At 38.3% G+C, this 16229-nt stretch overlaps 1 protein-coding gene across 4 annotated transcripts in view; it reads right to left on the reverse strand.

The window, feature by feature from the left end:
• Window positions 1-350: 350 nt before the first annotated feature.
• Window positions 351-16229, reverse strand: part of ZNF280D (zinc finger protein 280D) — a 42531-nt gene continuing 26652 nt past the window's right edge. For 3 of the 4 annotated variants that reach the window (XM_027881496.1, XM_027881495.1, XM_027881497.1), the window contains 5 exons: window positions 15431-15571; window positions 13754-13816; window positions 13068-13186; window positions 12855-12891; window positions 351-2216 (listed from right to left, as the gene is read on the reverse strand). In XM_027881496.1, the coding sequence (XP_027737297.1) occupies window positions 1580-2216; window positions 12855-12891; window positions 13068-13186; window positions 13754-13816; window positions 15431-15571 (997 nt within the window). In that variant the 3' untranslated portion in view covers window positions 351-1579. Of the gene's footprint in view, window positions 2217-10496; window positions 10595-12854; window positions 12892-13067; window positions 13187-13753; window positions 13817-15430; window positions 15572-16229 lie in introns of all 4 variants that reach the window. The other variant, XR_003570985.1, reaches the window with a different exon arrangement.

The following is a 16229-nucleotide window of genomic DNA, read 5'->3' on the forward strand; positions in this document are numbered from 1 at the left end:
ATGGTGTCTCAATGTCAATTTAGCAGCAGAGCCCAGTTAACTCAGGAGGACACAGTAGACTTCAGCTGCAGGCAGATGGGCCTGAAAACATCTGGGTAGTCTGGAAAGGTTAACACATCATACCACAATACACAGGTACAAAAATATGTTTATGCAAAGGCACTTGCTCATTTAACTCTATATAAACAAAACAAGAACCAAGAAAAAAACCCCAACCAAACATATGCCTCAAATTCACAATATTGAAGTTACATATTTTTTTGGGAACTGCCACTAAACCTTTTTTAAAAACGGGAGGAGAACTATGGCCAAAGTTTCAAGCTGAGCATAAAATTATGCACAAAGACAAATTTTTGTTGCAAATATTTACTCGAAAAGTAATAATTTACAGCAGTGCTTTAACAGCTGTTCAAAACATTTAGCATCCATAGAAACAAAAGTGTAAGTCAAAAGCACATTCTGAATGTTTCCGATGGAGCAACGAAATCCTAAGAGCAAGCTACCGTTAATCAGATGCATTCCTATACCTGCTGCTAACGAGAAGACAAAAAAAAAAAAACTAAAATCAAAGGAAAAAAACAAAACAAAAAGATCCCAAAAAAATCAAAACCAGCAGCCATCTTTCTGTACATAACTTAGACTACAAAAAGGCCTGAAATTGAACTGTACAATTCTACCTTCTATGCCCTTGTGTCCTATCTGTAAATTAGTCAGTAGCAGCTGTAAAATGGCGGAACACACACCAGGGGGTGTTTCCAGTTTGGGGGTTTCCTTATTTTTGCTTAATACCATTTTTACATTAAAACCATACTTTGGTGTGACTTACAGACCATTCCTATGTGTCTATGGCTAAGAATCATAAAACCAATGGTAACAGCCTAACAGCTACAGTACTTCCAGCATTATGTTCTACTTTATACAACTATGTTCGGTATTTCTGCACAGCCTGCACAGTGAAAACCCCACAAATACATATTTTTATTGTAATAATTCCACTTTCACTGAAAGTTTATTAAGGTAAGCTTACAGCCTGGCAGGATTATACCTGTACAGAGGTGCACAGATTCATATAATTCCGTTTACATGCTTTTACAGACAGGAATGTGACACCAAGTCCCAAGGTTTATGTTTACCCAAATTATCAGCAGACCAACAGCCCTGATTACAAGTGTGCTCCACTTTAGCATCAGAAGTAAGTTTATACTCAATTCTACTGTTCAATGATATTCACACTGAAGAATTTAAAAAAATACTTTCTGGGCGAACAAATCACCTTATCCTGGGCTAGTTAACTATAAAAAAATTAGAATTTATACCTCTTTTCAAATATCAATCTAATAATATATCACATCCAAGAGACAGGAAGGTATACTTGAACATATTACCTTCTGTAAGTTCAGTTAATTCACACATACACATACATGCTATCTCCATATGCAAAACTTCCCTTTGGTGTCTCTTTCTCTCCTCCCTCTCCCCCCTCCCCCCTTTTTTTAATATTTAGCATCCATAAGCACACTCATCAGGAATGGTCCGTGGTGTTCCTACCACCGTTTGTAACAATAAAGTCGACACAATTTCATCTTGCTTCATTTTCATCTGTCTGGTTTGCAGTTGTCTCCATTCTGTTGGGATTGCTTTCCTTAGAAACCTCATCTGTCTGTTCCGTGAGCTGTCCCGCTTTCTTTGACGAAGGTGTGACATTACCTTTCTGAAGGATCTCAGTAGCTTCATGCTCCAGTACTTCTGATGGAGTCAAAGGCTCCAAATGAATACTGCCCTGTTCACTGATGTCAGAACTGACAGACTCAGGTTCATCTCTCTTCCTGAAGAACTGCTCAAAGCTCACATCCTCCCCCAAGGTCAGCTTCAGGTCCCTCACGTTCATCGCTGACAGGGTGCTTTCATCCAAGCTCCGCACTTTAGTCTGCTCACCCAGGAGAACGTCGCCTGAGCTTTGGCACCTTTTCAACTCACTTCCATCATGAATACCTTTTTGTTTCTCATCTAACTGTTTGTTATTGTCATCTGAAGCACAACATGCTCTTTTCTCATGCAAAGACTTCTTCGAGCTGTTGCCAGGGAGTTCAAAACGAGGAACATCTTCTGTATTTGACAGCGATGAGTCTTCTTCGTTCTTTTCAGCAGATGCAACCGTTTTAGTTGGATTTCTACTGCATTTTTTTGTTTCATCTGAAGAGTCATGCTCTTGTTTGCTGAAAAAAACCCAACAAAACAACAAAACAAGTTACTTTTGCGACAAACAAAATAAAGCAGTACATGGTTGTACCCTGCAAAGTGACAAAAGAGTAGTATTGAAGATTTCCAATTTGGCTGTGAGATATCCTTCAGTGGTGAAATCTTACTGCTCACTGAGGTAGTCATAAGAATACTTTCATCCTGTTACATTGATTTTTCACTCATAATAAGAAATTAATCAAAAGATAGGCCAACCTCTTTACCAAATTACAACCTATATTTGCTACTTTAGTCAAACAGAAATGTTTGGGGTTTTTTCCATTTAGTGGACCAGCTAAAGAGTATATGACATTCTTGAATATACAAACAATTAATCTAAAATCTTCTCTCTCAAACTTCTAGAAAAAAAGTGGAAAAAATGTATTATTTGAGGGAAAACTCAAGACTAAGTTCCAGCACAAACGCCAACGCTCAGAAGCCCCCATCAGCTGGGGCTGACATATCTGATCATGCTGTAACTGTTCCTAATTACCTCATCTGTTCCAGAGAAACACCTCAGCCATACAGAGCCCTATAAATACTAGGTAAATATTGAGAATTGTTGTGATATGAAAATCCAGTCAAATCCTTATGAAACAGTGCACACACACATGACCTTTAGCTACTGTTGTTCAACAAGCAGTTTGAGGGTGATATGTCATTGCAGAGCACAGTGTTGTGCTTTATGTGGGAAGCTTTGAACACAGAGATGCAAACAAAAGAAAAGCTTTAAATAAAGGGATGACTAATGCCTCATTATCACACAAAGAGCAGTGTTCCACACTGCAAATCCAGATGGATCACATATATGTGCACACACACAAGATTCACACCAAGAAACTCCTCCAAGCACAAATCTGCCCTTAGCATATAAAACAAATTGATCACCATCTCCCTCCTCTTCTAGTAACCAAAATCCCAGCTTCATCCAAAGCCAGCCCTTTATTCTCACTTTTTTTTTAGCAAAAGACAGAAAGGGATGGAGCAGTGGGGAAGGGAAAAAGAAAAATATAGATACATGTTCACGTCTTGTGCAGAAGATACCTTCCTGTGAGTCATTTATACTAAGGAAATTCTACAGCAAGAAAGAAGAAACTACAAACCAGTAACATTTACACACCTTCATACAGAGTAGTTGCAAAGTGTGTGCAAACACCTCTTCCTTCAGTCTGTAGAAAGTATTTCTCCAGGTAACAAAACCTGTATTACAGTTACATTTACACTGTATATTTACATTAACAGTTAAGTGTGAAACAACACCACGGTTTTGAGACACATTCCTTGATTGTTCCCACATAACTAGTCTGATTTACCAACCAGTACCGGGGCCTGCAAATTATACTTCTTTTTGAGGAAAATGAACTGCAGGCTGTGATCCAACTGTGGATCCAGGACTGCTCCAGCTCCTGATGCAGCTGAGCCCTCAAGAGTCCAAACCAACAAGGGCCATTCCACACAGCTCACACGTGCACAGCACGAGCCTTCTGTCCAGGGAACACCACCCTGGTCTAAAAGAACACCTTGGAACCACATTCCAAGCTTTCATCTGAGCTCCAGGGTCTGCTCCTGGAGCACTAATTACCTGCCAGTATCAACAGAACTGCCTGGGTTCAGCAGCACAGAACAGAGTTTGAGGACTGACAATCTCTGGTGCTAAAGCTACAATACTCCAGACGTCTGTCCCAAAGTCCATAGAGCAGTGTTAAACAACGTTTTAATCAGAAAACACTGAACAGCTTTATATATTAAAATTATTTTTGTCTACTTGAACACAAGGACAGGAGAAAGTAGTACAAAATATTCAATTAGAATTACAGTGGCTGTTTACTAATCCACAGTGTAAAGACAGAGATACCTTCTAATACCTGAACCATTTAATCTCAATTATTGAGCAATTGTTAAGTGAAAGGATAATTTCAAATTATTTGGCCCACACTGCACCTGAGTAGAATAAAAAGTGACAAAGCATATATAGAGAGAGACTCTGAAAACAGTTTGTCTCTTTATTTTTTTAAAGGCACTATAAATTCCTACATAACAAATAACCACAATTGCGGTTTGACTGAGCTCTTAAAGGTTAAATTTGCACCAACAGTTGTGAAAGGGATAATACATGTTAGGGTGTGGAATCTGGATTAATATGAAGTCTAAGTCTATCCACAATATGTGCCAAAAAATGTGTAAGATTTCAATTCTTTCTGACACAATTTCAGTGTAAAAAAAGCCCTGTCAGCTCAGCCAGCAAACTTCACAGAGCTTTTCCTCTCCGTGTTCTCTGTTTTTCCAACTGGAAGAGCTCTGGTGTGTGGATTGGTGTTTTATTTTTTGGGGGAGAGGATGTTGCACTCTTCTGTTTTTTAAATGAAAGGCAATACTATGGAACACAGTTTTGCTGGGGGGAAAAAATGCGACTCTGAAAGACAATATGGACAATATGGGATAAAAAAAGAAAAACTAGGAGAAAAGGCACCTGAAGTGGCAATGGAATCTGTGGAAAAACTGTTACCTTGTATGTCTGAGAATCTTTCCTAACACTTCTGAATGAAAATGAACAGTCTTCTCATTTCTACAAAACCATTGTTCCTGTTAAAGAACCTCACCAACCTCTTTGCATTTTGGAAAGCTGTCAGAGTTACAAGGGAAGTCTTTACTAGGTCTGAGGACTTCTTCCTCTCTCTTACCATCTGGGATTTCTGTAATACAACTGCCCTTTCTGAAGGGCAATGGGAAGACAACTCCTTACAAAAAGACCCCGAAGAAAATCTATAAAATCAGAATCCAAAGATGGTATTTTGTTGATTTCCAGGTTCCCTGAATATGATGATCCGTAAGGAGTGCAAATGGTTCCTTCCTTGGAGGCTGGCAAGGAACTCAGCCAGAATGGACTGCCTGTAAATGGCAATCTTTGGTGTGGCAGGTGCTCCAAGAGTGCCCCCAGCACTGGCACATCTTTCTGCAGGAAAACACGCAAAGCTGGGTTGTTGCACTGGGCACGTCCTCTGAACACCATGAGCCAGCCCTACAGGTACAGTCGAAAAAAAAACTGCCTTGATCTTCCCACCAGTTACAAAGTTCAGCCTTTGTCAGACTGGGTGTGGAGAGAAGAAAAGACATCACCTCCAAGTCAGCTTCTTTCTGTCTAATGCAGATTTTGGCCTTTAACCTAGTGGATAATGAATTCAGATGCAATGTTTTAAATACTGTATGGGTGAAATAGAGATAAGGATGGAGAGACTTAGAGTTAGAAAGCAATTTGGTAATTTGAAAGCAATTTGGTAATTTGAACCCCATTTTTGAAGTTGATATTCATTCTGAGCTTAAATGCACTTCGTTTGAGAATTCTATAATTTTTTTAGTGCGTGTACAGAAATTATAAGATAAACTTGTAACCTACTCCACTTATCTTGCCTCATAAAAACCAGGAAGCAACAGCCTTCAGATGGTCAGCATTACTTTTACTCCAATGCTCACTGCGGTTTACCTGAGGAATGATCTGCTCACCATAAAAGCCTTTGAAACCATGACTGAAGCATTTGAGATCTGAAATGCAAAATCAGGTGCATACAGTGACCAGACAAAAGCATTCCACAGTACAAGCTCAGTCTTCTTTAATTTGTCTGCCATAACCCCAACACCCAAACCACAGCTCAGTTTACTTTGGGCCAGCTGTAAAACATCTCACCTGACCTCCAACACTGTTTGGAGGAGACACTTCCCACAAAACACCTTTACAGGCCCGGTACCAACAGTAGATGAGCTATAAATTATTTAAATTTATTGACTTTTAAACTCTCATTAATTAAACAGCTTATCACAACATCACTAAAATTGATTTTCTCTGTTTCTCTAAGAAAATGTTATCGCAGAGATAGCAAGTATGTCTCCTAAAAAACCTTGTTAAGTCATCAGTTCTAATAAAATCTAACCTTTCAAAGGTTTCTTATAAAAAAAAAAAGAAAAACTAAACAAACCCCTCAAAATTGCTTATGCCTGTATCTTCTTTGTTGATGCTGCATTAAAGGCACATTTTATCTGCTGAAGTATGGTGCTGCCTTTGTTATACTTAAATAATGTTATTAATCATAAATTAAATTATTCACCACCTCAGCTAGTCTTAATGGTTGTCTACAGGGTACAAAATACTTGACATAAAAAAAAAAGCTTTACCACTTAAATTTTATGAAAACTGTACACTATATCAACTACACGTATTTTTGTAAATCCAAGAAAGCAGTGCTAAACCCAGACCTTTTAAAGAGTTTTAGCACATAGTTTCAGCACAACATGAGCACCTTCTTACACTGATGTTCTAGCAGCTAACCAACATCTTGAACTGCAGCATAGACAATAATTTATAACTATTTTAATTATTACATCTTAATTTGCAACAATAGATGGAAAAAATAGCTACAAAAAAAGGATAGTTTTAAAATAGTATTTCTATGACAGCACTGTAACAACAGTAAGAAATTACCAGGGGAAATCAAATGAGAACACAGTTTTTGGGTCAGGGACTTTAAATACTCTGAAGTACTTAATCAGAGTAGCAACATCAGTAAAAGATGATGCAACCCCAAACATTTAGCTTAGCTTCACTGCTTTAATGATTTCTAGGCAAGAGTTTAAACATGCTGGAAACAGCATTTTGTCAAAAAACAGTCACTCCTGAAAGAGCAGAACAATTTGGACACAAATAGAATAGATATTGTGTATTCAAGGACAAAACCTTGGATTCCCAATGCATATTCTTAACCTTAATTCTCTTTAGAGGTTTTAGAAAGCAGTTCCTTCTAATTTGTAGTTGGCAGAAATTGCATGAATGGACATTAAACCATAGACAATTATCACCTTGTGATGTTCCCCACACTTTTATGATACAAGAAAATTTAAATCCCTGAGTTCTCAAACATCAACAAAGGCCGTGTCCTTTATTACATGTGTGAAGCTACAGTGCTGCCAGAGAGAACATGACAAAAATAAAGCAAAGAGTTTGACCGTCTCCAGGAAGTCCAACAATTTTGAGCAACTCTGAAACCACTTCAGAACCGTCCACAGATTCTTTATTCTACATAAAAATAAACTGCTAGTGAAGAACTATAAAAAAATGCCCTTTAATTGTCAATCCTTTTAAAAAAACAAGTTACCAAAATGTAGCAGCTGAGCTTGATTGAGATACTCAATGGAATGGATTAGCCATAAAACCAAAGAGACTCAGAATAAAAGGTAAGTTAATATAGACACCTTGAAGTCTAAATTCAGTTTGATCTGAAACTAATTGATAAATGAGGAGTCACCTAGAAGTAATGTAAGAGATCTGGAGTCAGTGACAAAAACTAGACTCTAAAATGCAGTTCAAGTACAGACAGGATTATTCTCATTTCTGGAATCCCGTCTTATTGCTTGCCCTGTTATTTACATAATAAAATTGTACATATTTGCACACACACGGAGCTCAAATCATGAGCAACTGTTTCCCATCAGTCTCTCCTGCTTTCTTACAACCAAAGGTTTGTTGGATAAGCAGCATAAACTCAACTGGAATCCTTTGCCAAACATTCCTTTTTTATGCACCCCTAACCAAAAGTAACCTTTTCTGAGATGACTGTAGCTCAAAGAATTTCTAGAAAACAACTTTTTGTTATGTAAGTGGCTCAAGGTACCTTCCAGCCACTCAACTGAACCATACCCAGCACTATAAATATATGGACAGGTCACTGGGTTTGGGTTTTTCGGGGGTTGCTTTTTTAAAAAAAAATCAATCCCACCTTTTAACAGAAATTCCGTACTTCGAAAGATGCAATTCTAAGTAGAGTTTATGATTCTTGAAGCACAATTCTCCCCCAAGTATCTGACTGTATGAGCATTTCCTGGAAAGGTACACCTGAATGCACAGCTAGAGAGAAGAAAAAGCTGTTTCTATGCTAAGGTGTTTTACACTGTTGACAACTGAAGGAGAAAGGAAAGATGGTGACATTAATGTCATTTAATGTTATTAATGTTATATACAGTTTCTCACCTGTAAAATGGGGTTAGCAATGAAGACAGGACACAGTAACCTATTAGTATCATGAGCAGTGAAGTGTCACTGCCCACAAAGCTCACAGTTACATTTAACAGAATAACAGAAACAAACATTTACTTTGTGGAAAAGGTTTCCCAAAAAACAGCTAAGGCATAATTGGCTAATCAAGCAGTGACTCTCAACATCCTAAAAATAACAGAAGAGAGACAGGTTAAGGTACAAATGAAGTTGTAATTCTCTGACCCTAAGCTGAATTGGTTACCCCACACACATTCCTGCTCTGCCCCTGCAGATGTGGCCCAACATGTTGCATTATTCATGTAGGTGGTTGGGACCATAGGACAGGTTTAATACTCAGGCAGGTTTTACTTGCATGGTTTAGGGGCGGTTTTACGTTATGAGTTTTCCACATGACCAACTTTTCCGAGATCCTCACACATATGGGAACAGGATGCCACAATGCCAACTGATTCTACAGGAACTACTTCCACAGAGCTATCAAATCTGTATGTAGATTGCAAGTGTTTTAAATGGGAGTCTGAAACTTAAATTTCTGTAGCAAAGCTGCAAAAGAACCACAGGATAATGTTCAAAATGAGCATTCAAAAGATGTTTAATTCACGTAACTCCAAATCCAAGTGTCTATCCAGAGTAATTTCTGGGAAATTCTGAGAGAATTCTTCTGAAAGCCACAAAAACCTGCAAACACATTCCATTTTTGTTGTTGCTGGAAACCTGAATGAAAGTGAAACACCACAGATTCAACTACCTCTGAAATGCAACAGCACATTCACAATGGAAACACAAACCCACTATGCTTGTTTGAATGCTGCTGTGTCAAAACAGAAATAAGTCCTGCAAGAAAAACCTGTGGTAGGTAAGTGATGCTTGAAGCTGAACAGCAGCATTCAAGATGGAACACAGCTTCTGTCAGAAGGAAAAAAAGTAGCAAAAGGAATGAGGCTTCACAGTACTGAGTAAACGTGCAGATGCTGAATCACAAAATACGCATAAGAGACAATGGATGACAGGATCCTTGCCATTCTTAGCAAAACCACAATGGCTGCAGAAGCTCACTATCACCAAAACTGTGACTTGTTTGAGCACTAAAAGTGAAGAGCACAAAAATACCGGTAACAATGAATTAATCTCAGGAAACTTGATTATGTAGAAAATGCTGCAAATCAAGAACAGCTTGCATTCACCAAAAATAATGGCTCATAACTAGGAGGTTATCATGGTGACTGATCTCAGAGCAAGAGTAGCTTTATCTCTTTATATCTTAGGTTGCTTGGAGGCTAGTAAATGAGAGATCCAACCAAGACATGTCCGCTGTAAGCAGGAGGTTGAGTTTGGAGGAACGTTAGATGTTCATCATGGCAAAAGGAAAGCTCATCACATATCCAGATAACCTGCTGATGGATCAACTTGCCATAGATAATCTAGAATTGAAGATGAAGTCATAAGCAGTGAAATCAAAAGCAGATGTCTCAGCAGCTTGAGTAGAGCATCCTTGAAGATGAGAGATGATACCAAAAGAACAAGGTGAGAATGAACTGGAACTGTAGCTGCTCCACCCTCAGAATCAAGGCTCAATAAATGTATCTATTTCCATTACATGCTTTCTTCCTCCCACAGTATTTAGGAGCAAAAAGAAGCTACCAGAGAGCAAAGCAGCTAATAAATTCCTTTGGCCAAGATCTGGTTTATGTAGTTACATGCCACAGAAGTCATCCAAAGCATATTTCGCCACTATGCATCATAAAGTCACTAGCAGACAAATACTTGAATATTAAAATAGACCAGGACTTGTATGTTTTAGTGAACACCCAAAAAGAATCACAAATCCCTTTAGTTTCAGAAGCTGGGATCAAGTTCAGAACAAAATGGGGTTTGATGTCAACCCATATACGTCACCATTTACACACTGCTCCAGCTTGGGATGATACTGATAGACTGGAGCAGGGAAGAAACACTGCAAACGAGCAGCAAAGAAACACTGCACCATGTGAGTGAAACTCCTGATAAGCCTCTCTTCAAAGAGGTACAGCCCCCAAAAAGCTGCCAGTCGGTGCTGCAAAGCAGAGAACATCATCACAGAAGGGCCTTTGCCAGACTACAACACTGGAAGAAAAGACCAGACCTGTTGTCTGTAAGGTGCAAGAAGAGAACACCACAGCCTCAATGCATGAAGGAAAACAAAAAGGTCTGGTCAGATCCTTGTTTGCTTACATACCAAAATAATCCCAAGCTGGACAGGGTTCAATTTTCTGGTCCACAATGATGTATCAGTGAGCCAAGGCAGTATAGGATACCTGCTCACTTTCAAATCCCCTGCAACAAAAATGTCTTCTGTCAGTTCATTTAAAAATATGTTAATGTTGCGCAAAGCAGAGTTGAGCATTAGAAGAGTACTGGCATAGTTATCAAGCCTTATTCCCTCAGCACAAGGTGGGTCACCAAATAAACAAGGTGATTTTAGGTAAAAATTTAAAAAGCAATTTCTGCTGGAACGTCCCCAGCTAGATTATCTGTATTACTAATGGCAGGATTCTGGTCCAAAGAGAGTCTCAGTAACAGAGCTCATGGAACATGTCTGGTCATTAGCAATAAAGATGAGTTTTACAACACATATAGACCATCTGATACATAATAAAAGACACCAAAAGATACCATTTGAGAGTTGCAAGAGAAGATCCAAAAGTGTTCAAGATTGTAACTGTCATTGTTTCAGACGATGAAGCGATTCTGAAGAGCCCCATAAACAAGTCATACCTCACTGAATTATAGGTCAAAGAATGGGAAGAAACACAGATCACTGAGAAACTACACAGCAAGAGTTATGAATCCTGTCTGTAAGTTCCTCTTCTTCCAAAGCAAACCCCAGAGTACTGTTAAGAACCATCCCACAAAAAGATGAATGTTTTTATATGTACTCTGTACTGAAAATAATGAATTAAAAAATATGCCACACAGGAACACTCATGCTCTTGGGTTTAGCAATGGTATATTCTTGTCCAAAGTATCAGAGAATTAGTACATTGAACAGGACAAGATTTACAGAAATTAACCAGTTCTGTGAGCATGACAGTTTCCAAAAGCACCATCACAGATTTTATATCACTTCATGTAGTACCAGTAAATAATCTTATGTGAAGATTAGAGTTTGCAAAAATAATGGCTATCTGCATCTGTCCCAATCTAACAGATTGCAGAAACAAACCTGCACATATTCTTGACTTTATTTCAAATCTTTTCGGTGCTCACCCATCTGTTTCTGATACACACTGTATATCCACAATTCTTAAATATTTCCATATATCTCTGTAAGGTATTCAAGACAAAGATCCTTTTGCAGTACTAACAGCCTACCACAGCTGGACATCTTCAGCCACCATTCAACAATCTATAACCTTTCCTTACATCTATTTCAGCCAGTATTAATCCCAAACACCTAATGCCATCTCCAAGTAGAAGAGTTAAAGTCTTCACAGCCATCATAGCTCTACACTTTGAGTTTCACTGGAAGCTAAACTATTAAAGGACTTAAACTCTTACTAGCCACTTTATGGAAATTAAGAAGAAAATACTACTAATCTATTTGGGATATTTCCAATACTCAGTGAAAGCTGATTTATACTTAGAGGCCTAAGAACTTCTCGCTCTGTTGGAAGAGTTCTCACCATGCTTGAGACTATCTAAACCCCTTTTAGAATCCTGCCATAAGCTAGATGGACTCACTAAGGCTTAAACCATTTTCTTCCATCTTTTGAAATATCTTTCTTTGCAGTGGAATTGACATTTTTATTTCTATGTTCTGAAATGGGTTGAAGAAAACATGAATGCTTGATTTAACTGACAGAACTCTGAACTTTCAATTAAGGCATAAGCAGACACAAACTACATTGTAAAGCTTTGGAAACTGCTCCAGAATAATTAGGGATGACTTGGCACATCTGATTTTTCCAAGGTTTAACCCCCCCTCCCCCCATAACATGATCCCCACAATACTGCAGGTTCTTTTTCAAATCCTTAAGAAATTCTGACTAATTAATACTAATTTTTCTTTGAAAGTCAGAATTTAAAAAGTTAATACAAATCAGTATACTTTTGTCATATAAAGAACGCAATTTTGAAAATAATTTCTAAATCTTTATAAAATATTAAGACTGAATTTGTCCTCCTTCAGTAAAGGACATTTCTTTTGGTATTTGTATTAGTATTACATAAAGAACACAAAATGCTCATTTAATAAAGCTAATATTGAAGTAAACTGCAGAAACAGTCTCACTGTGTCTAGACTCAGAGGTCAGGATTGAGAAGTTCCAACACTTCAAGAATTATTTATGCCTCTCCAAACTGAACAAAAAGCTGGTTTTGATTTTGGCTGCAAGAGGTAATCCTTTTATCTCTTCCTTCTTTGTAAGTGTGGACATGGTAAGAGCAAAAAGCACTAGTAAAGTAAAGGCCTGAGTTCATCCATGCATTTCAAATTCTATGAAATTCAAAAGAAACCCAAGTTCAGAGAGTAAACTTTGGCCATCTATCTCTAAATTAATAGAAAAAAAACATTAAGCAGTAAAATAAAACTTACTCAGATACTTGTGCAGCAGTTGGGATATCTACAGAAACTGAAAATAAAAACAAAGGATTTAATTACAATTATTTTAAAATGTGGAAATACAGAAGTACTCATTGTCAAATCCAAGTACACAGAAATAATGCAACTAAAACCAGGACTGCAATAACAGACACATCCACATCAAGTATTCCTATACTATATAAAAAAGAGACTGTATGTACTCACCTTTCTCTATAATAACTTGACAAGTATGAGTGTGGCTCTCACTCAGATGTGTGGCCATGCTATCTAAGCCAGAAACATCAGCCAGGAAATCACAGTTAAGACACACCACAGTCAAGCCTCTGGAAAAGAAAAAACAAAAAGGAAGTATAAATACAATGTGGCTGTCAAAACAGTTTTCTTAACTTACAGCAACTGGACAGACCATAAAAAAAATTCATTCAACTTGATTATTCACATAAAAACATATTCTTACTTTTTCTACTGCAACTAGTATCAGGAAATCCCCACCAATGACCAGGGCATCTCCATGCTGGATGTAGTACAAAGAACATGACTTTAGACAGAAATTTATCTGTAAAGCATGAGTTTCTCTGTTTTGATGAGTTCTGTTTATATGGTAGTTTTTTATTTTCCCTCACCCCCTCCCCATTTTGCATCTTATGAATAATGGAAAAATAAAGAAATAGAAATACTATTAAAAACTTCTCAGAGTTAAGAAAAAAATAATAATGTTGACAAACAGTACATATTTGTCACTGACCAGAACACTGCTATGGGAACTTTTATTTTCTCTGATCTTTCTCAATTGTGGAAACCTAGAAATTCCAAGAGCCTCTAATCTCAATTATCAATGAACATCAGGAAGTAAACACACAATGATCTGTAACTGAAAAAAGCTGCATTACCGTAGATCTTCTGATTGCTTCTTATAGATCCAAAATCTTTTACTGGGACGAGCACTGTGAAAACTAAATACATGACAACATTACCACTTCAACTGGTTTGCTTGAACACATCACTCCTCATATCCCCTACACTACCCACGGTCCTGCAATTTGCTTATGGCAAGGCACGAAAACAGAAGGCTGATTTACTGCCCTGCATGATTCCTAAACATTACATCCCTAAAGCTTCCAGGCTTGTGAATCTCAGCTCTAGTTTAAAACAATGTCTCTCGAGTAAGCAATGAGTTTGGGAGAGGAAAGGTTTAATTTTATTGGCACAGTCCTGCAAGAACAGTTACTGCTTCCATCAGCAGTTTAGCTCCTGAAGAGCCATAGCTGCAGCCACAGAGTGCACCACAAAAAAGTGAAGCTTTGCCAAACTTGCGCTTCCTAAAGAGATGGCCCTACATGGGAAATGCAGTTTTTAGACAACTTGGAAGTTGTCCCTTATGCAGGTCAGGTATGTGCCAACACTGTTCTCTCCCCAGTAAATCACAGTCAGGCAGCTCAGCACAGGGGCTGCTACTGCAGAAACACCCTCCAGATTTCCTCCTCACCATCCCTTCTTCCCTACACTCACCAAGAGCTGGGATAGCTGCTGCACAGGATGGAAGCAGAAGAGCACAAGGGACAAAAGACTGGTTATTTTTAATGCATAGTTGAATTTGACCAAACACCCAGGACAGCGGCCACAACAGGAACAGTTTGCCTTAGAATTCTCTTTCCCCTTCCAAAGTAAACTTTTTCTCGTACCACTGGCATTAAACACAATAATCTTAGCTTTTTGAGATCTCAAACAATAGATTATATGCATTAAAGCATGTAAATGTTGCAGCCTAGGACTTAGATGAGCACTGAAATCAGTATGACTTAGGTCACAGATCCAAGAAATCAAGCACTCACAAATGCCAAGGAGTTTTATACACACATGTCTTTAGGAAGACAGCTGCATTCAGGATTTTTCCACAATACACTTGGCTTGTTCAGGGCACAGGATTAACAAGAAGGTTTTCAAAACTTTGTTTTACTGTCAATGCTATGTGGTCTGTGTCTAATTATTCCATAGTTGAATTCTATGGCTCTGAAAACTAATGCATTTGTTTTCTTAACAGGCTTTTTTACAGCTGTCATCACCAATACCCTACGCTGCTGCACCATCAGTGATAAAGCTCCTGCAAAATGAGATGTTATTTCTGTGGATGACCAGAAGTTATAGAAGCAAAAAGTATCCACTTGAGTATGCTATTTGAGACATCCTTTGCATCTGAGCACAGATTTCACTAGCAATAGTTGTGCTCTGTATGCATTCAGCACTTGTAAAATCAGAGGAGCCTTCAATCTGAAACCTGGAGAATGCACAATAATCAGTCATTTTTCCTAACTCAGCCTGAAGTGATTATAGAAGATCCCACAGAAACTCTGAAGCAAAGACAAAACACTGCCTGAACCACTGCATTTTTAAGGCAAAACAAGAACATGGGGTTTAGGCCTTCATCACAAAGCAAAAAATCCAACCTTACGCAGATCCCTGCCATTCTGATGCGCCAGTTCCAAACTCAGCAAACCAACACTTAGCCCCATCTTACATGAATTTAGGGAGTATTTGCTAAGCCAGTCAAAACTGTGCCGAGTTCTTACTTCATCATGTGGTTCACATAGGCCTTGCTACAGCTGGTGCCGTATCTGCACAAACTGCAGTGGACGTAGGCAGGGAAATGGCTGGCGAAATCCTTGACTTCTGAGTAACACTCAATGCACTTGTGATGCCCCGAGCGACACCTGACAGGGACACGGAAGAGTTAACAGTGAAGAGCAACACTGTGGGATGACAAACTATTTCAAACTTTTTGCTTCAAGCTTGTCTATATTAGGGAAAAACGAGGTACTTAAAAAAGTACCACCTAAATACTTAGAGCTTACACTTGCACACAAAACTTGCACACTCCAATATTCCCCACAAGCTTTGAAATATCTACAAAGCAAGAATGTAATCCTGCTCTTCCCCAATTTTCCTGGCTGTTTTTAGATGTCTCCTAAAGCTACACACTTTAAAAGGGAAAGTCAGCAACACCTTTGACAAAGAAAACTGCTAACTTATCTTAGCCAGTGAAATTATATTCTGGCCATGAAACACCCACGAAATTATTAACATAAGGATAGCAAACCCCCCGAAACTGCAAAGAGAAAAACAAGCTACTGGGAGAATGCTGCCTTACTTTCTTGATTATTTTTTTATTAGGTCCCCAAAATAAGTTATCTCCTAGGACAGACAGGATTTAATCTTTTAACTAACAAGTACTCCATAAGAAAACTTCCAGAGAACACCCAGGCAGATGTATTCCCCTTCACAGGTCACTTTTAAACATCAATCTGCCTAATGAGTCAGTATTTTAAGAGTCTATGGCTCTGAGCAGAGAAAAATTCTAAATGTAGCATA

The sequence above is a fragment of the Empidonax traillii genome, unplaced genomic scaffold (assembly GCF_003031625.1).
Source record: "Empidonax traillii isolate 1590-97213 ecotype Southwest subspecies unplaced genomic scaffold, ASM303162v1 scaffold90:size2128546, whole genome shotgun sequence".
NCBI lineage: Eukaryota > Metazoa > Chordata > Aves > Passeriformes > Tyrannidae > Empidonax > Empidonax traillii.